Here is a 23,813-nt window from a genome sequence, read left to right on the forward strand (position 1 = left end):
AGATGTATATTCGTGTGGGATTAGGAGGTTACTATAGTGGATGAGAACGCGGGCTCAAAAAATGGACTCCAAAAAGGGGATTTAGCGCTGCTACAGTATTACTACTGGCCACATTACAGGGTAATAAATTCTGCCAGCTCAGGCCGCTTTGGCTAGTTTCTGTTGGGGAGTTTATATCTCCCCACTTCAGACCTAAGAGAAATTCATCACGATGTCTAGTTGACCCACTCGTCCAATTTTCTCCTTGAAATTGGGTTTGTAACGCCTTGGCGTTTGATAATTCTCGCTTTCAGCCTCGGCCCGTCTGGCTGTGCTCCGTGGAGTGGATTTGGTTCATCAATATTCGTCGGAGTCCTTCGGGGTTTTCCCGTAGTCCCGCTCGTGACCCAGGACTTGGTGGGCCACTGTGGGTGCGTCACATGCCTAGGGTCTAGGCGAGAAATACAGGGTCGTATTATGATGGTTAGAATACACCGACAATACGGAGGTCCCAACGAGTCTTCCCAATCACGTTTGACATATCCCCTGCCCAGCAATTCCATCATTCGTGTGCACAGCTGATAGGCTTGGATCTCTTCACTTGAAGCAAAATGAGTCTTCTAGATTTGCCGAGTGAACTCATCGTGGCCATATCTCACCTACTAGATGACGAGTACTGCATCAACTCCTTTCTCCAAACATGTAAAAGGCTTTTTCTGTTACTGAACCACTCCCTCTATGAGCACAATGTCCGATTCTCGCATGCGTGCGCTCTCGAATGGGCCGCCAAAAATGGCTATGAGGCAACAGCAAGGTTCGCGCTCCAAGCTGGAGCGTCTCCGAATGCGCGTTTCTATGAAAATTGGCTCCCCATGGCTCTAGCCTGCATTCATGGCCATGCTGATGTTGTGAAGCTATTGCTAGCAAATGGTGTCGATCCAGATACATCAGAAGGGTGGTGTCATCTCGACGAACTAGCTTACGAACCAGAAGGCGATGATGATGGCTGCCCAATGATACTCGCGGCTGGAAATGGTCATGAAAGTATCGTCAAATTATTGGTATCGCATGGGGCTTCTCCAGACATTCGGTTCGTCCGCGCCAACGGCAGCCGGGAAGAGTTTCGCGCTTTGAATGTAGCGGCAGAGAGAGGCCATTTATCAATTGTCAAGTATCTTCTCCAAGTTGGATGTGACATAAATATCCCTGGTTGGGCTGGCGATTCCATTCTCTCTGATGCGGCCAAGGGGGGGTATGTGGCACTGGTGCAATTCCTGCTTCAGGTCAAACCTGATATCGAATCTCCGCCTTCCACTGCACTATCCTGCGCCGCTGCAGAAGGGCATTTGGAAATCGTCGACATTATCCTGAACCATTGGGCGATACATACACCTCTAATAGATATACCAATCTATCCAATCATCGCAGCTACAAGGTCTCGGCATAAAGCTGTAGTTATGCGACTCCAACGATCTATGAACCTCGAGGGTTTAGTTTCAAGCGGGGATATCGATGACAATATCCATAAGCATCTATTCCTCTTGAGTGCTAGTTGGGGTTGGGAGCATCTGATACAAAAGCTACTTGATCGAGGTTGTCCGATAAGATTCGAACCCCCCCAATCAATATGCCAGTTCCGTTCGCATCAAAAGAAATAAATTCGGGATAGGCTTGGGTAGGACTCTCGCCAATCCGTGGCCTTTGGACATTGCATCTCATGAAGGTCACAAATCTGTTGTTAAACTACTGCTAAGTCATATCGCCGACACGAGGGACTACATGGTCTCGAACAGAATGCGGGAAGCAAACCCACTCTTCCTGGCGATCGATGGCGCTCATCACGACATTGTCCGAATACTTTTGGCCAATGGAGCAGACCCGAATCATCAAATGAAAGCACACAGCTTTCGAGAACCAATCTTCTTCCAGGCTGCAGAAACTCCAGAAATTCTAAGAACGTTGCTTGAAAACGGCGCAGATGTCACTTTACGATCACCGGATTCCTCCGAGACCATCCTTATTAGAGTCCTCAAAACTGGCAGCTTGGGAACGCTTCATGTCTTAGAAACTTGGATGCCTATTGTTGAACCCTCAGATCCTTCCCCTCGCTCTCCTGTGTCCCTTTTGGAGGCAGCTGCTGTTGGTGGAGCAGTGGTGACGAAGTATCTTCTTAATGGAGGTTACCACGTTCTTCCTGGGGGTCCAGTGGTGAAACGTGCTCTAAAAACCATATTATCCGCCTCCGATACGAGTTCATTGAAGATTTTGCTAGATAAAGGGCTCGTTAGCCCTATATCCGCATTTTCTGAGGATAACTTGATCATTGCTGTTGATTCTCCTGACCAAGATTCGTTTGCTGTGGCTGCAACCTTGGACATGCTCTTGGCACATGGATTTGAGATTAATGGGATGTCAAAGTCACCACTTACCACTATCGTTGAAAAAAAACGCCATCCAAGCCCTAAATCACTTCAGCTAATCGTTCATTTTCGATTATTGCTCGAACGGGGTGCCGACCCTCTCGTCGGCCGTGGAAGATCAAGGCCATTGGTGTCCTTAGCGTCCAGAGGTCGCAAAGATCTACTAAAAATTGTTTTCCAAAGTCTTGAACACCGGAAGATACCACTCGATTTTCTCAAGCAGATTTTAGCGGACGCCGAGCATGAAGCAAAGGAAGAAAAGCAATTTGACGTCATCCCACTCCTGCACCGCTTTTTTTGGCGTAAGAAAAATCAAAATTTATAACTGTCAGCCGTTGGCCGATTCTGCCGCTCCTCTCCGCCCTTAATAGCAGCACCGTCTGGACTAATGTCGTCCGAACACATACGAAAGTGGACAGGAGGATGGTGGGAGTTGGGTATTAGATCGGTCGTGGCAGCTCCTCCTTCCCCTCTTCCCTCCTTAACTTTAGTATTCCAAATTGAAACGCCGTTGTTGCTGTGTCCCAACTCCGATTAGGCTTCCCCTTGACAATAACAATCGTTTTGGATGGAAAGATATTGAAATAAAAGGGAGTTGGCGACATGGAATAAACACCAATCAATGATAGTATGGTTTCACCGATAGTAGTAGCTGTACAGTCTAGATACTTGAAGTTCTGGCTGATCATACACTTTGTATATATTTCTTCAACCTAGCTGCGAATTATTTCAAACATAGTATGCGTACACTCGTTATAGAGTTGTGAGATTGTAGGGTGCGGCTTACATGACTGAAGCAATAGAACAAAGAGGGAAGGCAGTTGATTGAATGAGCTGTTCGCGACTTATCTAGAGTATGTAGGATGCATATTATATAACACGGATAGCCAATCATCTTCAAAGGATGTTAAGCCTTTGCTTGAGAACCTGCGTCTCATGTTGCGCCACATATTGGTCGATTTTGCCATGGTATATCGGTTGGGTCGATAGCTGGTCCAGATGGAGATGGTTCGAAGGAACTCTGAGCCGACTTCTTTCATGCATGAGTGCCTAATGGGCCCAGCGATAGCTCGGAATGCCTTAGTTCTGTCAACTCATATTAGGATAGAGATTTATCGTCAAGGAAAGAAGGATAGGATTTTCGATCCATGTCCAGCGTCATATATATATATTTCTGCAGTGTCTCGCTGGAAGCCAATCACCACCAGAGTGGAAAGATAGTTGAGCCGAATTTTGAGATACTACAGGTAAAGATTAGGGAGAGAAGAAGAACAAAATCTACAACAACAAGCACCCAATGCCCTAAGCTAGCCCTCCGTCATATCCTCTATAGTTCAGATGAAGCCTTCTGAAGCCAAGGCGGTGACAGGCGGCAGAGTTGAGTGACTGACGCTCAGTCGACACTGAAATGGCTTCGAATTTTAGTTTGGTTCTATCCTGCACATAGGTGCCGGGATGCCTAGCAGTAGCCCATAGGAATTTGTCCTGAGCCTTTATTTAGGCTTCATTTTGTTCCCCGTACATTTTGAAGCTCTATAACTTACTCGGTCATGCTAATGTCACGAGACGCTTTGTTACAGTTACCCGGGTGCCTCACGAGTCCAAGGGCCGTTGGAGAGCGCTCGAAGGCTAGATAGTACGATCTTCACACCGTCCACTGTATAGATATCAAATGACACGATAGTCTGCTAAACATTTCACACAGTAGATAGCTAGTTGCAACTGGAGAGGGCTTCACAGCTATCTAAATTGGCTGCACGGCTACTATTGAGCTATCATACAACGGTCTCGTAATATTATTAGCCTCCATCAGTCGTATCATCGTTCTATATCTCGATATATGCTGATGATTACTAAGTTCCTGTATTGATTGTCGTGGGATTATTGGGCATTTAACAAGTTGTATTTAAGAGTAGAAAAGAGCGTAAGCTGCCAGCTGTGGAACTTTAATCTACATAGAGTCTAAATATAGTGGGTGCGAATCAGGGAGGGCGACATATGTCAGATTGCTAGCCCGTAGTTAGATACTTCTCTAATTGCCACATGTTCTGCGGCCCGGTACACGCATCGACAATTAATGAGGCCCCAAAGAATGGCAATAGGTCTTGAGGCCTTGAGTGCCAAGGCTACTGGAATATAAAAGCTTACTCCACCTCATCCACAAACACCCCCCTCAGGGCCTCCATCGACGGCGTGAAGAAATACTCCCCGCCACGCTGGTCAATCCATGGCAGATATCCCAGCTGCAGCTCCTTCGGCTGCTCGCCGTCAAATATACCGAAGACGGGCTCCGGGTGGTCTGGACGGTTGCGCTGGCTGACGATGGGGTCCTGGCCAGGGCGTTCCTGCAGCTTGCCCTTGCCCGCAAAGACTTCGTTGCTGGCCCAGCCTAGTTTTGTTAGTCGGGCGAGTATGCCCGGGAATTTATGGGTACTTACGACTCGTTAAGAAGTTTAAGCCATTCCGAAGGTCACCCTGGTAGCACATGAAGTAAATGCCTCGCTTGGGGCGCTCTGCGGGGTCCATCTCCTCTTCGCCCGGCTGGAGCTCTGGACCAAAGGTGACGCTGCGACGCAGAATCACGTTCGTGTTATTCCAGTAGTTTGTCTGCGCAGAGACCTCCCCGCCATCTTTTGAAATATAGAGATCGGCACGAGGGCGCATCTTGCGAATGTGCGCGGCAATCGGACACCTGATTTCCTTCGAGCTGGAATAGTTCTGCTTGAACTCGAAGTTGTTGGCAAAGGGATGTTGGGCCACAGAGTCTTCGGTGTCCAGCGCCACGGGGGAGCCTGAAGAGATACCGTTAGACTCGTTCTAGACAAAGGGAACATGACCATGCTTACCGTTCTTCCATCGTCCGATCATATAGGCGGCCAGCTTCTCGCCGGTGCCGTCATTGAAATTCTGCATCTTCTCGGACTGAGTCTTCACGAATCTGTACGTTGGTGTCAGCCGGAGCCACATGCAGCGAACCAGAACAGAACTTACTTGTTGAATTCGGGCACTCTCTCCTCGATCTCACGGAAGGCTAAATAACTGCCATCTGTGGCCCACGCCGGCGACTTGGTGTTATCTCCCCGGCGGTTGAGGAAGATCACACTGGCAACGCGTCAGAATCCCGTTCTTGATAGCTTGGTAAGCTCCAACTTACCCGGGGCAATGGCCGCAGGTTCGCCCTCCTTTGGTTGCGGATCCAGGCCTTCAATGGCAGGCTGCGAAATGTGGTCCTCATATCCGAGACTGGATAGAAGCAGGACAATAGGTTAGAGACAAGATGGCCTGCGAGAGTCTGCAGGAAAGCACTCACTGTTCCTTGCCCCTGAGGTTTTCCAGACGCTTCTTTGAGGGGTTCTTCTCGTCAGGAATTTCCCTCCGCTGCGCTTTTCCATCCGCATTGCGAACGTTTCCATGCTTGGTCAGCGTGATCTTCGCGCTGGCCTCAGGGGAGTCAACGGTATGATCGTCTGCAATGCGGAAATAGCTCTTGAGGTCCTTGATCGTGGCCTCCAGTTCGTCCTCACGCTGAGCGGCGACAATGAACATCCCGTCGCATCGCCAGTTGTCATTGTTGTGCCAGCCGGGGGTGGCCGGTACTCGGGAGCCAGTGACTCGGTCTCGTCAGGCCCTTCGAAGACCATGTCCTGGTACATGCCACGCTCATGCAGGAGGTCCCGGAGCTTTAGCTCGTCATACGGCCCAACCAGCTTGGTCGTGCCCTTGCCAGAGAAGGTAATGTTGATCGCATTGAACGTGACGCGCTCTTCAGGTTGAGTGTCCACTCTTTCCCGGGCCTCATTCACGCCCCCATGTTGCTCGAGATAATCCTTGCACTGGCTTCCCGTAGTAATTTTACCGGATTCCACCAGCTTCCTCAGGTCTTCTTTGAATCTGGTATAGGAGCGGTCCTCTTCGAGATCTTTGATCTTGAAAAATAGGAAGCTTTCGTAATACCGGGGAAGACGGGGCCTATCGATAACCAGTGAGCATGGGATGCAGTTGTATGAGGTAGCTCGAGAGCATGTGATATACTAACCAGATACTGCCCTGGATATTTGCGGGGTCGACTTCGGATGCCATACTAGAGGTGAATTTCGTTCAGAATTGATTCAGATCGTGGAATCTGTCCGGTCATGGTCATGGCTCGGCCGGACAAACGGCTTCTTATGTTGGACTCCTCTCGCTGACGTGTTGACTGACCAGTGACATGGCCAATGAGACAGATATCTTTCTAATCTCTGCCATCCGTGCGGATTCAGCTGGAGGAAGACATAACATCATCGACGGCCCGTCCGTGATGGGCCATCTCAGCCCGAGGCCAATCAGCGACGTGCATTGATAATAGCTGAAACCCGCATAGGAGATGCATTCCCGAGTGGATTTGCCATGGGAGGCGATATCGATTTCACAGCGGTGTGTCGCAGATCGCGGGGCGAAGGTCCCCGATCCACACACTATTGGCTTTGCAAAAGGTCAGCCGAGAAAGCGAGGCTCCTTCCGCGAAGCCAGTCTCCTGCTAGTCCCAGCATGGTGGAGATGGTGCTAAGCGGAAATCTTGATCGAGCGCGGGTCCACAGGAAGGCTAGCTGGCTGCGACGCGCTAGTTCCAGCACGGTGGAGTGGTTCCCATGCAGAAATCTCGATCGAGCATTTGAACTCCTGTTCGGGGTAGGGATGGACGAAAGGGCCCACTGAAGAGCCACACGCCCGCAGATAAGACCCAGAACCGAGTGGGATACTCCGTACAGAGTCCTGCAACAATTTTGAGCTCTGGGACTAGAGTGGAGAGAAGTGCACGGCCACCAGATATGGGGGCAGACCTTGCATTACGACCATCAACGTCCGATTGGCGAGTATGCCCGCCCTGTATAGCGGTTGGAGTGTGTCAGTCTGGCAATGTGCATGCATCCTCATCTGCATGGATCGTCTGCATATAACTCTCCGGACACGGCAACGTCATGGAATGGCCCGCTCGGGGCCGCGTCAGATCTCCCGCTGGAACCGCCGTGCGGTGGCGTGAACCGCGATCGGCTAAGGAATGATGGGTTCGTGCTTGCCGGTGCTCGGGAGGCACAGTGGGCCCAGTGGGCCCTGAGTGGAGTCGCGTCGTGGAGACACTGAGCAGATCGCAATCTTGGACGGCTGGCGGATAGCATCACACAGGCCCGAAATGGGGCCGGGGACCACTTCAGGTATACCGCTACGTCACGATCTCTGTCGAAAGGGATCGGAATCTTCTGTATCATGCCCTGGCCTGTGCGAGCGTCGTGTGTGTGGTGCTGAGGGTGGCCACGCTGAGACGCCTGACTGTTATTTCTACCCTCGACAGCCCAGCCATCTACGCTGTCTTTGTCCAACCAGCCATCTTTCTTTCATACTTTGAGAATGAAGCTCCATTGGGTCGCAGGCCTCCTCTTGGGGCTTATTGCTCCCTCTGTGGACGCCAACGTGGAGTCTCACATCCCCTATGCCACTGATTCGAGTCACATCGAGCCCGAGACCGAAGGGCCTATCGACCCTGAGCGCTACCTTTGGCAGGCCCGGCCTCATGGCGGCAGCCTCCTTCCTCGTGATCAGTTCACGGTGCATTGTTCCAGCGTAGCCGCTGGCAGCAGGTGCGAGAATGCCACCGACGGTCTCGCGGAAACCTACTGGGCCAGCAAGCCCCGTCTTCCCCAAGAGGAAGACGTACTCACCCTGGACCTGCACATACTGCACAACGTGAACGGTATCTCTATGCGCCCTCTCCTGGGGGAGGAGGATCGCGGCCAAATCGCCAAGCACAAGATATACGTCAGCGAAGATTTCGACGCCTGGAAGTTGGTTGCGTACGGCACCTGGGGCTGGAACAAGAGCCCTAAGATGTCCGCCTTCGAACCTGTCCGAGCACGATACGTTAGGCTCGTGGCCAAGAGTGAGGCGCCTCCAGCCAGGCGTCCTAACGATCAGTATCCCGATGCTGTCACTAAGATCGTCGACATCAACGTCTACACCACCAACGCAGTGCTCCCCCCACGAGCCCTCCAAGGGCGCTTGGGGCCCGACTCTGGACTTGCCCATCACGCCCGCAGCCGGTGCCCACAGTTTCAATTCAAAAGGTGAACATAATATCATTCTCTGGTCGGCCTGGTCTGATGACCGCTTCTTTGCTTCTCCCGGGGGCAAGACCTTCACAGCCACCTGGGACCCGTCACGAGGCCAAATCTTACAGACTAATGTCACAAACACCCACCACGACATGTTCTGCCCGGGCATCTCGATGGACGTTGACGGCAATATCGTCGTATCTGGGGGTGCCGATTCCCAGAGGACCAGTGTCTACGACGGTTCGGAGTGGGTCGCTGGCGGTGACATGAACCTGCACCGCGGGTACCACTCTTCGACCACGCTGTCTGATGGCAGGATCTTTGCCATCGGCGGCTCATGGAGCGGTGGCTCCAACATGCCCAAGGATGGCGAGGTCTATGACCCGGCGACCAGGCGCTGGCGCATCCTGCCCAACATCAAATCTGAAATCATTCACACGGTTGATATCCCGCTGCGCAACGACAACCACGCTTGGCTATTTGGCTGGAAGAAGGGTACCGTCTTCCATGCCGGCCCGAGTAAGAGAATGTTCTGGTTTGACACCCATGGTGAGGGGACAGTAAAGAACGCGACGCGACGTCTCAACGACCAGGACTCGATGTCGGGCAACGCCGTCATGTTCGACGCCGTGCGAGGCAAGATCCTCACCTTCGGTGGCCAGGAGTACTATGACGGCTCGTTCGGCAGCCGCAACGCCCATCTCATCACCATCAAGGAGCCGTTCAGGCGGCCAATAGTGGAAGTAGCCGGCTTAAATGGCACCTCCGGCATCAAGGGTGCCGGCGGTATGTACAACCAGCGTGTCTACCATACGTCGGTCGTGCTCCCAGATGGCACAGTGTTCATTACCGGTGGCCAGATCTACGGCGTGCCTTTCAACGAGGCCGAGCGCGACGTCCAGTTGACGCCCGAGATCTATCACCCCGAGTGGGACGTCTTCCTGCCCCTGAAGGAGAACAACATCGTCCGTGTCTACCACAGTCTGTCCATTCTGTTGCCGGATGCGACTGTGCTCAACGGTGGCAGCGGGCTTTGTGGCAACTGCACGGCCAACCACTACGATGCGCAGATCTTCAAGCCTCCATACCTGTATCGCGAAGATGGTACCCCCGCCGAGCGCCCTAAAACGCCGGAAATCGTCGGCGAAAAGTACCAGGTGCAAGTCGGGGCTACTCTGTCCTTCAAAGCGGATGCAGATATCAGAAACGCCTCGTTGATCCGTCAGGAACAGTCTCGCACACGGTCAACACCGACCAGCGCCGCATTCCGTTATCGTTGACCCGATTGGATGACGCCGACGGTGGCCGTGCTACCTTCAATGTGACTATCCCGGACGACTCTGGCATTGCGCTCCCTGGGTTCTACATGCTCTTCGTGTTGAACGACAAGGGCGTCCCAAGCGAGGCGGCTAAGGTGAAGGTAGAGCTACCAAAGGCCTCGCACACTTCCACGGAGATGGAAGACCTTGCCACTTTCGAGTGGGAGGACGATGTAGCGGATGTCGAAGAGCAAGAAGCTGACTGCAACATGGATATGGACGAGGAGGCCCAAGGCATCATGAATGCGCTGTTTGCAGCTACTCGCAAGCTTTGGGGCTCGCGCAAGTTGGGGCTAGTGCAGCAGGCTTAGATAAATTTCTAAGGTTCGAGTTCTGTAAATATAGTAGAAGAGCAAAACAGGCTATTCCAGTTGACTGAATTCTCCGTAGTAGCGACCTGAGTTTTCGTGTACGTAGTTTGTTCCTGAATGTAAGCCTACCTAGCCTTTGGTAGGCATTTGAACATGCTATGGCTACTTTCAGTCCACTGTTGAATATAACAAGGAGCCCTTTACCCTAGAAGCCGCCGCGCTCAGATGTACGGGGACTGCATGCTGGGGGTGGTACCTGTTGACCAGGCAAAAAAAAAGTATTCAGTAGAGGCTTAAGACTGCCGCTTGTCTCTTTAGGTGAGTTGGCTATCTTGCGAAGGGGTGTCGAGCGCGGAGTAGCGAATCTATTCTACACCGATGTGCTCCAATATGTGCGGAACGGCATGATGGAACGAAACGGGAGGGGCCCGATCCAACATTGAATTCTATGTCCTTTAACTCCCTGTGAGATAATTATCAACTATGAAGAGAAGCCTTGTATCACTGATGTCCTACTTTGTAACATTCAGAAGCTCATACGATAAGTGTCGGACTTTACTTGGCGGAAGGCAAATATATATTATGACCTAGCTGTCGGCATATACTGTTTAACTTCTCTTTGTTGACATCTGACGAAGAAAGGCTTGCTTCTGTATAAATAGTCACAGGCCAAATTATACGGACAAGCAGGATATCACCAATTCCAATATTCTAGCCTTGTATATACACCCTACATCAATATACCCAGCCAAAGCCTCATATTCCGTTGATTAGCCTACCAAGGTCTGGTAGTTTGCTGGAGAACCCATCCCAGGCGCTCCTGCCCTTTTTGAGTGACGGAATTAAAGACAGAAATTGCTAGTGTAGTCGCTCCGTCAGCAATTCCGCCGTCGACACCATGCTCCCACAGTTTCCAGTAGAAGGCCAAACCACAAGCCAGTGTCCCTAAGATTATCGTGTTTTTTACCCTACGCCAGAGCAATTTTTGGTGGCCGCGACTGGTTAGAACCCGGTCCCAGTCAGACAGCTTGGGAAATCGACATCGAAGATAGAAATCCAACTGGGAGCGACTACACATAGTTAGCATTGACTCACTTTTATTCGTGCTTGTATAAATGAAGAGGCACATACGGATACATCACCGGGTTGTTTCCACCTCCACCGTTATACCAACTTTGACACCCTGAGAATACGGTCTTGGCCATATCACGCCTGATGCCTGCCAACCATGTCTGGACTGCAGCGGCCTTGGGTTCAACACTCTCGACTTCGCCATTTAAAATGGGCTTGATCAGCCGTATCGCATGACCAACGCTGTTTTCAATTGCCATAATGACTGAGGTGTGACCAGCAAATGTGTTGGGGCCTAATATCATGAAGAAATTGGGAAATCCGTCCACTGCGGTCCCGAGATAAGCATGGGGACCACCACGAGTTGCCCAGAGGCCATGCAGGGAGAGACCGTGTCGTCCTAAAACGGATATCGGGTGGAGAAACTGGCTGCTCTCGAACCCAGTAGCGAGGATCAGCGCGTCTGCAGGGTAAGTTTTCACATCGTCCTTATTGCCCACGGTGATGGACCTGTCAGCTGCGCTACGCCAGGGCCGAGATTCGAGCAAGAAGCGAGGGTCATGCATCCCTCGGAGCCAGTCATTGTCGTATATGCGGCGCTTACATCCCAAAGGATATTTAGGAGTCAATTGCTCGTGATATGCGACGGGAGCCAGGGCACGCATATGAGCGAGGGAGGATGCCTCCTCGCGTTGTCTGAAGGATGTATCCGGCCGCTGGAAGACTGCATACCACAGGACTTCTGATATGCCGCAGAGGAGCATACGAACGGTGTACCCTAGTCCTGGTATTGTGCCATATACCCATGGTGCCCACTTTGCATAAGTCTTCCGTCCACCGGGCTCCTCAATACGTGGGACCAGCCATGGCGGCGTCCGCACGATCTGAGTCAATGATTTAACATTGGTTTGGAGAAGGGCAGGTGCAATCTGTGCCGCACTGCACCCAGATCCGATGAGCACAATATCTTTACCATCTAAGTTTGTCTTTGCTGGCCACCGTGCTGAGTGTATCAGCTCACCGCGATAGGTGTCACGTCCAGAAACGCCGGGAGGCCATCCATTTGGCTCAACCAGAATGCCCACAGCGCTGATGACCACCTTAGCACGCACGATCTCTGTGAATCTCGCAACTGAGGGGTCTGCACCACATGACTCTTGTCTATAGGTCGTGCAGGCTTGTATCTCCCACTCAGCGTCCTCCTCGATCCACTCCACAGACTTGACTTCTGTGTTCAGCTGGATTTTATCCGCAATTCCAGCTTCTTCTACCACATTGTAGAGGTAGTCGACGTAGTCACGGCCAGACGGAAAGATAGTCTTCGACATATAGTTTGGTGCAAAGGAGAACGAGTAAAAGAAGGCCGGTCTAAGAAACAGTCAAGTTGAGTCTCATCGAAGGATTATCAACCACTTACACATCACAGGCCTAAGAAGACAGAATATTGTCAATACCAAGCATAGTAATACAGCACGAGAGGAGGCCTCACCACCCCGGGATACCGGTTGCTCCACCATGTGCCTGTTTGTTTGCGAATGAGCCCAGCTCCTGCATAAAGTCGTATTCCGTGGACACATACCTCCAATACCGGACTGACGGTCGAAAATTCGGAATTGATCGCAGCCACATTTCTGCTTCAGTCGGCAGCCTGCTGCGATTCCCGATGCGCCGGCCCCGATAACGACAACCGGGTAGAACATGATAGGTACGCCATCATAGGGGTTCCGAATCTGGCTTTGTAGGAAATGAGCCATCGCAGCGAAGCACAGTTTTACATGAAGTTCAGGGAAGTTCAGGATAAAGATGGTGGGGAGCTCTTGGTAAGAATTGAACAAAATGAAGTCCAAGTTCAATCCCCCGTTGACCTCAAATACAATGCGGAGGAATTTTCGCAACTGCAGATTAGGTATTTAACTGCGCCGCCACCCATATGAACCAACTCCGGAATCGCTTAGCTCCTACATCTTCCTTCTCCTGTGCTACCGGGGCCGTCTAGTTACCGCCGAGGGGAATGCGTTGGCAACGATTATCGAAATAGCCCCCACCTGCAGGGCAAAATGGGGCAACCCGCAATATTATTAGCCGAGAATGTCATAACTATATTTCTTGAACCCTTATTGGATGCCAAGGGCCCCGCACCAGCCTGCAGATCTGCGGGTATGGCCCGGACGGCAGGATCGCTTAGATGCTGACGGTGCAGCATTGGATCCAACCGGCCGCGGAAGCACTCTGGGGCAGGTTGCATTGCGAGGCCACTGCATAGTATATCACTACCACAATGACCATAGGGTAGTGGTTGACAGCGTTAGCGCCCACCGTGATGAATTGATACTTACCACCATTATTGACAATGCAGAATATAAATAACACAGCAGTGGACTGGGGGCCGAAACAGTGCGGTCTGCCAGAGACGCAAACCTGAAATTTACACGTCTCGGACTTACGATACCGTATGTATACATTACATGTGGCGCAACAAGGCGGTATTTACATACTGTCTACATAGGCTACTCCAGATCTTAGAGAAACTTATTACTAGGACATGGAAGTGCTAACCAACTCCTGGATTAAGGTCTTATCTCTGTGTCTCCACACTTCACATCTCCTGGGCTAAAAGTTGTCTGGAATTATCTGAGTTCAATTGCAATCTTAATATATATATTTTATCCAGGCATGGTGATTATAGTCACTCTGCCGTTGAGTGTAATTTAATGCCGTGAAAAATAGATAGCGCTATCACCCTGTGCAGGCCCCGATCTGTTCTACCATCTACAGCTATTATCGCACATGACGTTGTCTAAGCCACCTCTACATCCCGCTGCACTCTAATCCCTTGAAAAGGCTCTCCGGGAACCTGTCGATCGTCCACAGCAATCTGGGTTAGGGGCAGCACATCACCATGACTATCATTCATCTGATGGTAGTACATGGATCGTGACAAGTAGCTCTTCGTTGTGGTCGAGGTACCTGGGTTGGAGGAAGGAAGGTGACTACTGTCGCGCTGTGAGGACTTGCCGTAGCGACTGCGGAGAATACTGGGGAGGTTGCCGAATTTTGGAAGCCAAGGGCGATATATTGGCAGACAGGAACACAGAATGGCAACTCCCAAGTTAATGACGGACCAGAGAGATGCCTGGGCGAGTGACACTGGATTAGATTAGCCATTTGCCGCAAAATTATATGACGAGGAACTTACAAAGTTGGTCACCTGGTCGGTAGACATAGGCGATGCGGACGGCACCAGTCACAATGACGCTGTGTGTGTCAGCACTGGGATTTGGTCAAGGATCACGCTATTTGGATGGCTTACAAGGCACCAAGCAAGAAGACGCCTAGTAACGCCAGCTTTTTCCGCAAGGAGAGCTGCAGGCCTGAAATGGTCTTTAGGGGAAGGGCGATGATGACCACGTCCAGGGATATGTCGATAAGCTCCATAACCAGGAAGTAATTGGCGAAGTTGAAGCAGTGGCCACCCGCAGTGGGATCCCAGAACTGGCGGATGGGAATACAGTACAGTAGGTCTCCGATGAAGGCGGCCGCAAACCAAACCAGACAGAATATACCGACACCGTAGTTGATGCGACGGAAGGCGATGACCGAGAAGAGGCGATGGTAGAAACACAAGATAGACATCTTCACTAAGGTTACGTTTATTCCATAAAGTGGTGGAATGGCGTATTCTGACTTCATGTACTGGACCAGCTTTTTTTGGGCCTCGAATCGGTCCGCGTAGATCTGCCCGCCCCCGTAGGTGTAGACTCCCACTAGGACGTCGCTGCAAAAACAGATGAAGACGATGACACTGATCATGGCCAGCCAGTCGTCCAGTCCCAAGCGGTTCCCCAGCATGCGCCGGGTGCCGATGCGCAGCCCGACCGCGACAATGGACAGGATGATAAAGAAGATACTGACCACCAATGTCGCATAACCGACCTGGTTGAGCCCAAGCTTGTAGGAATGTGATGTTGCTGGCTCAGCCATTAGGATGATCTCACTTATGCTGAATCTCCTTTTTGTTTGCGTTGTGTCTTGGTGAGCATTGTCGGGTTCTTCTTCCCCGCATATGCCTTTAATATATCAAAGACATCTTCAGGTTAGTGCCAGACTAGCAGCCCGGGGGGCAAATAGTACATCAATGCAGGCGCGGGAACCTTGGCCCCAACCTGATATGGGGAGGAGATGGAGAGGAGATTCAAATACATGTCAAGTTTGGGTAATAATCGTGCCGATGAGACAGTATTGCAGCTTTCTGCATGACCCAAATACGGATGTGGCCGTAATAGGAAGCTTGTACCTTGGACTGACTATACTCGAATTCAGAATAATGGTCTGCCATGGGAGGGCCCCATCGCTTTTTCAAAATGAAAATACAGAAAAAAAAAATAAACACCCATTCAGCTCGGGTAAGTCCCCGTGGAGCACTCAAAGCGGTGCTACCATAAGGCCAGCTGACACCATTTCCGCGGAGATTTCATGCAGCCACCGAACAGGGATCATATTCCTGGCTCTGCTCTTTGAACGACGACATTGGCCATAAAGATACCAGTACTGATGGGTAAATTTCAACTGGTGGTAGTGATCTTTCCCCACCCCTTGGCCCGACCCGGAGGCATAGATGGGAGCGTGGGCCGAAAATGCTGCGGGGAGAACCACCCAGCCCTCATCTTTCATTGTGTCTATTTATCGACCAGTGGGTCGATCCAAGGATAGCCCGTTTTGGCTCCTTCACCCTCACATCTTAAGAGTTTAGATTTTCTTTTCTTTTCATCATAGACTCTTTTACCCTACTCATCATGGACTTCCAGAACACCAAGCACCTAGTATCCGCCGCCCAGAAGATGCGGGCCGAATACCTTAAGGGTGCCCACACCACCGCTATCTCCGTCCAGCAAGCAGCCACCTGCCGCAACGACCCCGTCAAGGGTCCTTTGTGGATTAGCAAGTTTTCGCTTCCCAGGCCGACCGACGATACCTCTCTTGACCTCCTTTTAAAGCTGGTCGACGAGGCCAACGAGCACCACGTGCGCTACGACCACCCGATCTCAGTTCCGCTCGACTTTGAATGGGTGGGCTACCGAAGCAATGTCCAGAAGCATACCCCACAGCCCGAGGTCGGGGAGAAGGAAAAGTTCGCCAAATTGACGGCAGAGACTAAGTCCCCACTGACTATCCTCTACCTCTACGGGGGTACTTTCGTGTAAGCTATGACATTTTCTCATCTCTGATATCTAGACCGGGGCGCTGATAATGATCGATGAACCCTATCAGGTTAAACAGCCCTTCCAGCTATCGCAAAACGGCAGCTTCCTTATCCCAGGCCACGGGAGGGAAGGTCTTGCTCGTGCGACAGCGACTAGCTCCTCAGAATCCCTTCCCGGCGGCTCTACTGGACGCTTTCCAAGCGTATCTGACTTTGCTGAATCCCCCGGCAGGAAGCCCCCACGAACCCATTCCTGCCTCCTCGATCGTTGTAGCTGGGGATAGCTCGGGAGCCTGTCTGGCCCTGGGTCTCCTCCAGGTCCTGCTCCGGTTGCAGCGCCGGGGAGCGACCATCACCTTCCACGGTGCCACAGCGCCACCCGTCGTTCCAGCAGGAATGGCCCTGCTTAGTCCTGTGGCTGACCTCACCAACGCCTTCCCGTCGTTTGACCGCAATGCCTACTGCGATATCTTCCCCGTCCCCATAGAGAAGCTACCTTATCTAGAGAAAAGTTTTCCTATCTGCGCAGCCTGGCCAACACGACCCCCTCGCGCTAATCTCTACTGCGAGGCGGGCATGCTTGCCCATCCACTGGCGAGCCCTGCCGCGGCGGACGACTGGACGGGCACGTGTCCGATCTGGATGGGTTCAGGGCAGGAGCAGATCGTGGATGCATCGCGACTAGTGGCGCGGGAGATTCATCGGGCTGGCGGGTCGGTCACCCTGCGCGAATATGAGAGTATGCCCCATACCTTCTTCTGGGTGTTCCGGGGCGCCCCACAGACCAAAGAAATCCTAGCGGAGTGGGCCCAGGCGATTGTAAGGTTTGCGCGGGGAGAGCGACCGCCGTCGAGTGCGCAGTTCATCAGGGCACGGGGCCTAAGGGCGGAACCGCTGCAGATGGAGGACCTCGTGTCGTTCACGGTACAACAGGCGCAGGAGATGATGTGGAAGAAAACACAAGGCTACAAGGTACCGGCCTTTCATCAGGAGCCTGGTCGATCCAGTTTGTAGTGAGAAAACATATTCTTCCCACGTATTTGAGAGTACGAGTTCCAGTTGGATCTATGAGATCATGCCTCCTGCGTAGTAAGTAGTCGATGAAGTAATTGATAGGTCTCGGCCCTTGGAATGAGGTCCTGGGACCGAATGACTATTGGGGGATTCCTTTGACCTTTTTAGCTCCCTATGCAGGGACTTAAGTGCCTAAAGGTGGGGGTTTCCTGTAGGAGGTGTCGCAGGTAAGGTAAGGTAAGGTAAGGTAAGGTGTGACATGCTTTCGGCCCCACTCACGGCCCCTAGTAAACCGGTCACCCAAACAAAGAAATCGGGAGAGCCTATCAACGTCCCCCAAAAACCGAAACCTAACCAGGTTCCCCGCCTCCGCGTTGCATCACCTTCCAGGCGGCAATACCCCCGAATATATGACGGCAAGTCAAAGAGATCGAATGCCGCGTGATATGTCTTATTCGACTCATTTGCCTCGAAATCCAAGCCATTTAGCACAAAGTGGAGAATAGCTTCGTACGCTCTCTCCCTATCGTCTCTTCTTTCTCCAACACACAGATTAGCTGCATACTTACATGCTGTTTTGGTTCCTGCTGTTGTATAGACGAGCTGTCGGAATTATTCTCAAAGAGCGGGGATTGAAGCGTCATCTGCAGCGCCGGCAAATCCATCTTTCCTTCGTATACCGGAATGGATATCCTGCTGCTGCTATCACTGGCCCTTGTGGCCCTGCTAGCATACCGACTCTACTTCCATCCTCTTGCTCATATTCCCGGTCCGCCATTGGCCAAGGTTACCTATCTCTACGAATGGTACTATGATCTGTATCAAAGCGGCCAGTTCACTTTCCAGCTTCGGGCCCTGCATCGTAGATACGGTACCGATCCTACCCCCGCGGTCATTCTTGAGCGAATCTAATCTCCCGCTTGTCTTCTAGGCCCTGTCATCCGCATCAACCCTGATGAAGTGCATATCGACGACCCTGATTTCTTCGACCAGGTCTTTAATCAAACGAATGGCCGCGCGGAAAAGCCTCCGCGCGTTGCAGAGGCCTTCGGGCCCTACCCCGCGGTAAATTCCGTCCTCTCTAGAGGCTAAGAACAGTATTGCTGACAGAACTAGACTATCGGGACTCAATCGCACGACTTGCACCGTCTCCGACGGAGCGCTCTCAACCCCTTCTTTTCTAAAAAGTCCGTCACAGACCTTGTCCCAGTTATGTGGCGTCCGATCGAGATTCTGAGAGAACGTCTTCAGCACGCAGCTCAGACAGGAGAGACGCTAAATATGAAATATTTCTTCGCCGCCGTAACCTTGGATATCATCAACGCCTACTGCTTCGCGCATGAGCCCCATAATGTACGACAGCCCGATTTTGGACGGAAGGGGTTTGACGACGTGGATAGCTTCTTAGAGATTAGCTTACTGAACATCCATATCCCATGGGCGATGCGCTTTACATATTCACTTCCGGTAAGCGTTCCCTGTTCCCGGGGCGACGACGGACCCATACTCATTCGGCATTGATGTTTAGGACCGCGTCAACAAGCTCCTCGCCCCAGCAATGGCAGACATTTTGGATTTTCGTCAGGTAGGACCATCACACGCCTCGGAAACGCGGAAATGGAGTGGTTAATAGTTTATCCATAGGATCTGTCTCGGCAGGTGGAGGCCATTCGTAATGGTGAAAATACGGCCCACGAGAAAGCTAGCCATCGGACCGTCTTTCACGAATTACTAGACAGCAAGCTGCCCCCAGAAGAGTTGCAAAAGAACAGGTTACGCGATGAAGCCTTCAGTTTGGTAACAGCGGGTTCTGGGACAACGTAAATCGACACCCTAACCCTTCACTGACAAACGACTAACTTGTCCTAGGGCATACGTACTACGTGGCACCGCCTATCACATTGCTTCCAATCCAACTGTGCGAGAACGGCTGCACAGTGAGCTGGTTGCCGCTATCCCTGATCCTCAGCAATTCCCTTCGCTGGCCGTCCTCGAACAACTCCCATATTTAACTGCCGTGATCCAGGAAGGTCTGCGCCTGTCGGATCCCGTCACTCATCGTATTGGTCGCCAGTTTCCCGACCGGTCGTTCGAATGTCGCGGCGTCTTCATTCCCACTAATACGAGCGTTAGCATGACAGCCATGCTCACCCATCTCAATGAAGAGATTTTTCCAGAGCCTCGCATCTTCCGACCTGAGCGTTGGTTAGGACCTGAAAGCAAGCGATTAGAACGTTACCTTGTCCCCTTCAACCGCGGCACACGGTCTTGTCTGGGTATGAATTTAGCCCGTGCCGAGCTGGTTCTGATCCTTGCGGCCGTCTTCCGGCAGTTTAACTTTGACGTGTCTGCTGTGCGCCGCGATCGTGACATTGACGTGAGTCGGGACTATATCCTGGGAGCGCAAGCGCGCGATACGCCGGGTATTTTGGTGACAGTGGAGGCGTGTTAATACCAAGCTGGCGTACATCAATGTAGATCCCATTTGGTGTTGCTATAGGACCTACGGCTCATTAAAGCAATAACTTCGTGCTGACCATAGGCTGTCTGTAGAGTACCTTCGAAGAAAACAGCAATATGCCGCTCACCCTTTGAGGAATGACGAACTATCCTCGCAAAAACAGGATTCACCCGTCGTAAGTGCATCCCACTAATTCGGGGCACTACTGCCGCTACTACTGCAGGCCCTTAGTGGCAACGGGAAGACAGAACATGTGTCACAAGATCAGCCCGACCCCCAGCCCCATCAACCAGCAGAGCTACCATGTATGCAACCCACCTAATGGCCCCCAAATTGAGCGGCAGATCTGCAGGTGGCCTTACTGATCTAGATTGTAAGTCGCAGCTGTATGAAGTAACATTACGAGGGGCCAAGCAGTACAGCCTAAAAAGTCTAGTTAGAATACAATCTAGTATCCCAATACGAAAATTGAGTGTTAAAGGTTCCGCATGTATATTTACACGAGAGTTAAGCGAGTTACGAAGACGCTAACACGGAAAGTGAATTGAATACGGGCCGTGTCTCGGACTTTGAATACCTTTGGTTCGTAGTTTTTTTGTGAGCAGTCTAGACAGTCCTAGTACTTTCAAGGTTAGAACACTATCAGGGTTGTAGTCCCTTAGAGCTAATACAAGCTATATTGTACCGGTATGGATTACAGTACGGTACTTCTGGCATGGTTTAAATATGTATCTGGTGGGTATATATCCTATCCGACGTTTACGCAAATTTGAGCAACGTGTTGTAAAATATATTAGGGAATTTCACTCTAATATATGTTGATCATCTGCGAGAGATGCAGTAAAAATAATTAAAGTTGTTTCATATGGCATGGTGCAATTGTCGTGGCTTAGGTTGCATAGCTTGGTTAGGTACGCAGCTCGCTTAGGGGTTATATTACTTATATAAATAGATCCTTTATTTTCGCAGATCTAACGGAGACTGAACAAAGAAACGAGAAAGGTTTCTTCTCACTGTCCGGCGGTTACAGGGATCGGCAGCCTGCATCGCCCCTCGAGCACAAGGGCTGTTGGTGTTTCTGAATTTGATGGCCTGCCAAGGCCTGCGGATCTCCTACGTACAAGAAACCCCGCAGCCTGCTTCGGGGTATGAACGAATATGGGCTTCCAACCAAAAGGAATGTGTTAGCCTCTACCTTAACTGCTATCATGGCTGAACAGAAAAACCGACTTGGATTTTGTGAGGACACTGCCCGTTTTCAGTCCAGTCTCCCGCATGGGATTTCGTCGGGTGAAGGGATTAGGAACACTGACGCAGATGGCGAAAACGACGAGGCTTCACATCCCAAATCACTGAAAGGCTTGAGACTTAGGCTCCTTACAACTGGGTGCGTATCGTCGTGTGGAGACCAGAAACATCCCAATGGCTAATCTGTCGTATCAGCCTTTGCCTTTGCGTCTTTCTCTCTTCCCTCGATATCACCATTGTCAGCACCTCGCTGACGGCTATTGCCAACGATTTACATGCATTCGAGCAAAGCAGCTGGGTGGTGTCGAGCTACCTGACCTCCTACTTCAGTACGAACCTTTTCAACATACTCTATATTGCTACCTTAGTCCTCCCCTGACCGTTGCGCAGGCTTTCTCATTATCTGGGCCAAATCAAGCGATTTTTTTGGTCGCAAGTTGATGCTCGTTATCGCTGTGGTGCTCTTTCTTGCCTTTTCAGGAGGGTGTGGAGGAGCTCAGTCCCCAATCCAACTGTAGGTGACGGTTTTCTTCCGCTGCTAATAATGCTAACAATCTGACTATCTTTCAGTATTCTCTGTCGTGCTTTCCAAGGAATTGGTGGTGCTGGTATTTTCAGCATGGTCCCCATTATTGTGGCAGAGATGGTGGAGCCAATCAAGTACGGTGCTTATAATGGAATCATCTCTCTTGCCATCGCGTTCAGCTTTCTGTTGGGTCCACTTTTAGGTGGAATCATCTCGGATGGCACCACCTGGCGCTGGATCTTCTGGATAAATCTCCCTATTGGGGTTACGGGACTTCTTCTTGTCCTTGTGACCATGCCAGCCGGATTTCCTGTCCACTCTGAGATCACATCCAAGGTATCACTCGGTTTCACCAAGCGAAACGTCGATCTTCGTGGTCGCATCGACTACCCGGGCTTCTTCATACTTCTGGCTGCATCAGTCCTGCTAATTGTGGCTATTGAGGAAGCCGGTATATCCTTTGCATGGAGCTCTGCCCTGGTTATTGCCTTTTTGGTTGTCGCAGGAGTTTTTCTGCTTCTGTTCCTCTTTTGGCAATGGTATTTATATCATATCAAGTCTGCACGGGAGCCGATACTTCCCTGGAGTTTCCTCAAAAACCGGATCCTGATGGGATTATACCTGTGAGTGCGTTCTCTTTCCCATTGACTCTGCCCTGTTGATTGCAGGCAAGGTTGAAAACAGTCGACAGAAGATCATATACTAATGATAACAATGTACTAGAAACGCACTACTATCCGGGGTTCCTTTCGTGACACTTGTGCTTGAATTTCCCCTTCGCTTCATGAGTATCAACGGCCGGTCCGGCCTCAACTCAGGCATCTGTATTTTGCCATTCACGCTGACCATTGCTTTTGGATCGGGCTTAACGGGCGGGCTTACTGCGCGAGGCCGCATCCCGCCCATCGTGGTATTACTCGTCGCCACTACTCTGCAAGTCTTAGGAATTGGTCTTCTTTACTCAGTTCCTGTCAACGCGCATCTCCCCGCCCGTATATACGGATATCAAATACTAGCTGGACTGGGCACCGGCCTCAGTCTGACGACCCTTTTGAATATTGTGCCATTTTTAGTGGAGGGAAGTGCTTTAGGTATGTCTCCATTGTCGGGCCAACCTTCCACCTATATCTCTGACAATCACACTCATAATAGCCGTTGCTCTGGGCGGAGTCACCCAACTGCGCATCTTAGGCGGCGCGGTGGGAGTCTCCATCGCGACAAATTTATTAAACAACACCGCCCGAACCATACTAGCAACACAATTGCCTTTGGACTCAATTACTCGCATCCTCCACGATCTCTCGTCGGTAACGACCCTGCCATCGGCCGATCAGGCGATTGTGCGTGCGGCATTTGCAGAGGGATATCATAAGCAGCTAGCGATGATGCTGGGATTCTGCGCAGCTGAGATCATTGCTTTGGTGCTGATGTGGGAGTGGCCGATGCGGCGGTTAGCGTAGTGTTGTCATCTATTAAGTCCACGTTTAGTTACTTCTGTTGACATGTGCCCAAATTGTCGTGTATTATAGCTATCTTCCCTGCGGGGCTTGAAAATCACACAATCGCGCGCTGTCACTATATGAAGTTACTAGCCTAGCCGGGTTCAGCAAAAGAAGAAAGTACATCCCTTCGATATGCTCATCCTATGACGCCGTGTAGACTTCGACGGTAGAGTCCGACGGAAGACTCAATCTATACATACTCATGTTACCTCTAAACTACTGACTCGGTATTCAATACTCGTCATTACATTTCGTCTAGTCGCTCTCAACTTACCTGTGTAATTGACCTGCAGCGGCCCCCCGAATTCCACTAGGGGTATTTCAAATTGGTTATTACATTTCGAATGTCCGCTTTTTAACTTACAGAGTCGCTGATCTGGGGCCTCGCTTACTTGCACTGGAGTTTCCTTCCGACGTGATTATCCTAAAGAAGTAAAGATGGGCTGTCATATCGCACTATAGTTTAGAAGTCCGTGGCTGGGGTAGGATGTGAGCTCTGGTGATAGGATACTACAAAGAGGGTGGAGGCCAAAACCTGCTTCGCAGAGTTATCGCCCCAAATTTTTAGTCTCGAATATGCATGTATTCTGCGCAGCACATTCATACTTCGCTAGAGCATGATCCATTTTTATCACACCTCTGACTAGGCCAACAAGCTAGAAGCGCTATTCTACCA

The 23,813-nt window shown here is 51.1% G+C and overlaps 12 protein-coding genes across 12 annotated transcripts; 8 read left to right on the forward strand and 4 right to left on the reverse strand.

The window, feature by feature from the left end:
• Positions 1 to 590: 590 nt before the first annotated feature.
• N7468_000001 (ankyrin repeat domain-containing protein) lies at positions 591 to 1,637 on the forward strand (the record flags this gene model as incomplete). Its single annotated transcript, XM_058469298.1, has 1 exon — positions 591 to 1,637. The coding sequence occupies one exon, from the start codon at positions 591 to 593 to the stop codon at positions 1,635 to 1,637; it is 1,047 nt and encodes a 348-aa protein (XP_058335329.1).
• Positions 1,638 to 4,543: 2,906 nt separating this feature from the next.
• On the reverse strand, positions 4,544 to 6,479 carry N7468_000002 (Dyp-type peroxidase; the record flags this gene model as incomplete). Its single annotated transcript, XM_058469299.1, has 8 exons — positions 4,544 to 4,788; positions 4,838 to 5,191; positions 5,246 to 5,337; positions 5,391 to 5,501; positions 5,550 to 5,642; positions 5,710 to 6,010; positions 6,058 to 6,368; positions 6,436 to 6,479. The coding sequence occupies 8 exons, from the start codon at positions 6,477 to 6,479 to the stop codon at positions 4,544 to 4,546; spliced, it is 1,551 nt and encodes a 516-aa protein (XP_058335330.1).
• An 816-nt stretch (positions 6,480 to 7,295) lies between these two features.
• N7468_000003 (uncharacterized protein) lies at positions 7,296 to 7,520 on the forward strand (the record flags this gene model as incomplete). Its single annotated transcript, XM_058469300.1, has 1 exon — positions 7,296 to 7,520. The coding sequence occupies one exon, from the start codon at positions 7,296 to 7,298 to the stop codon at positions 7,518 to 7,520; it is 225 nt and encodes a 74-aa protein (XP_058335331.1).
• A 264-nt stretch (positions 7,521 to 7,784) lies between these two features.
• N7468_000004 (galactose oxidase precursor) lies at positions 7,785 to 10,115 on the forward strand (the record flags this gene model as incomplete). Its single annotated transcript, XM_058469301.1, is given in 3 exon segments — positions 7,785 to 8,384; positions 8,404 to 9,642; positions 9,690 to 10,115. The coding sequence occupies 3 exon segments, from the start codon at positions 7,785 to 7,787 to the stop codon at positions 10,113 to 10,115; spliced, it is 2,265 nt and encodes a 754-aa protein (XP_058335332.1).
• Positions 10,116 to 11,212: 1,097 nt separating this feature from the next.
• N7468_000005 (flavin-containing monooxygenase) lies at positions 11,213 to 12,940 on the reverse strand (the record flags this gene model as incomplete). Its single annotated transcript, XM_058469302.1, has 4 exons — positions 11,213 to 12,554; positions 12,604 to 12,614; positions 12,676 to 12,707; positions 12,766 to 12,940. The coding sequence occupies 4 exons, from the start codon at positions 12,938 to 12,940 to the stop codon at positions 11,213 to 11,215; spliced, it is 1,560 nt and encodes a 519-aa protein (XP_058335333.1).
• Positions 12,941 to 13,307: 367 nt separating this feature from the next.
• N7468_000006 (uncharacterized protein) lies at positions 13,308 to 13,553 on the forward strand (the record flags this gene model as incomplete). Its single annotated transcript, XM_058469303.1, has 1 exon — positions 13,308 to 13,553. The coding sequence occupies one exon, from the start codon at positions 13,308 to 13,310 to the stop codon at positions 13,551 to 13,553; it is 246 nt and encodes an 81-aa protein (XP_058335334.1).
• Positions 13,554 to 13,983: 430 nt separating this feature from the next.
• On the reverse strand, positions 13,984 to 15,167 carry N7468_000007 (uncharacterized protein; the record flags this gene model as incomplete). Its single annotated transcript, XM_058469304.1, has 3 exons — positions 13,984 to 14,333; positions 14,383 to 14,441; positions 14,497 to 15,167. 3 exons carry the CDS (start codon positions 15,165 to 15,167, stop codon positions 13,984 to 13,986), a joined length of 1,080 nt encoding a protein of 359 aa, XP_058335335.1.
• A 441-nt stretch (positions 15,168 to 15,608) lies between these two features.
• On the reverse strand, positions 15,609 to 15,857 carry N7468_000008 (uncharacterized protein; the record flags this gene model as incomplete). Its single annotated transcript, XM_058469305.1, has 1 exon — positions 15,609 to 15,857. The coding sequence occupies one exon, from the start codon at positions 15,855 to 15,857 to the stop codon at positions 15,609 to 15,611; it is 249 nt and encodes an 82-aa protein (XP_058335336.1).
• A 122-nt stretch (positions 15,858 to 15,979) lies between these two features.
• Positions 15,980 to 17,400, forward strand: N7468_000009 (benzoate 4-monooxygenase cytochrome P450; the record flags this gene model as incomplete). Its single annotated transcript, XM_058469306.1, has 2 exons — positions 15,980 to 16,383; positions 16,455 to 17,400. The coding sequence occupies 2 exons, from the start codon at positions 15,980 to 15,982 to the stop codon at positions 17,398 to 17,400; spliced, it is 1,350 nt and encodes a 449-aa protein (XP_058335337.1).
• A 684-nt stretch (positions 17,401 to 18,084) lies between these two features.
• Positions 18,085 to 19,852, forward strand: N7468_000010 (cytochrome P450; the record flags this gene model as incomplete). Its single annotated transcript, XM_058469307.1, has 5 exons — positions 18,085 to 18,262; positions 18,332 to 18,465; positions 18,517 to 18,867; positions 19,045 to 19,197; positions 19,370 to 19,852. The coding sequence occupies 5 exons, from the start codon at positions 18,085 to 18,087 to the stop codon at positions 19,850 to 19,852; spliced, it is 1,299 nt and encodes a 432-aa protein (XP_058335338.1).
• Positions 19,853 to 21,069: 1,217 nt separating this feature from the next.
• Positions 21,070 to 22,262, forward strand: N7468_000011 (uncharacterized protein; the record flags this gene model as incomplete). The annotated part of the gene is made up of 3 exons (XM_058469308.1): positions 21,070 to 21,248; positions 21,680 to 21,923; positions 21,972 to 22,262. The coding sequence occupies 3 exons, from the start codon at positions 21,070 to 21,072 to the stop codon at positions 22,260 to 22,262; spliced, it is 714 nt and encodes a 237-aa protein (XP_058335339.1).
• Positions 22,263 to 22,419: 157 nt separating this feature from the next.
• On the forward strand, positions 22,420 to 23,095 carry N7468_000012 (uncharacterized protein; the record flags this gene model as incomplete). Its single annotated transcript, XM_058469309.1, has 2 exons — positions 22,420 to 22,726; positions 22,788 to 23,095. The coding sequence occupies 2 exons, from the start codon at positions 22,420 to 22,422 to the stop codon at positions 23,093 to 23,095; spliced, it is 615 nt and encodes a 204-aa protein (XP_058335340.1).
• Between the last annotated feature and the right edge of the window lie 718 nt (positions 23,096 to 23,813).

This window comes from Penicillium chermesinum, assembly GCF_028974085.1.
Source record: "Penicillium chermesinum strain IBT 19713 chromosome Unknown utg000001l:1.0-1975020.0:1.0-1976611.0, whole genome shotgun sequence".
Classification (NCBI taxonomy): domain Eukaryota; kingdom Fungi; phylum Ascomycota; class Eurotiomycetes; order Eurotiales; family Aspergillaceae; genus Penicillium; species Penicillium chermesinum.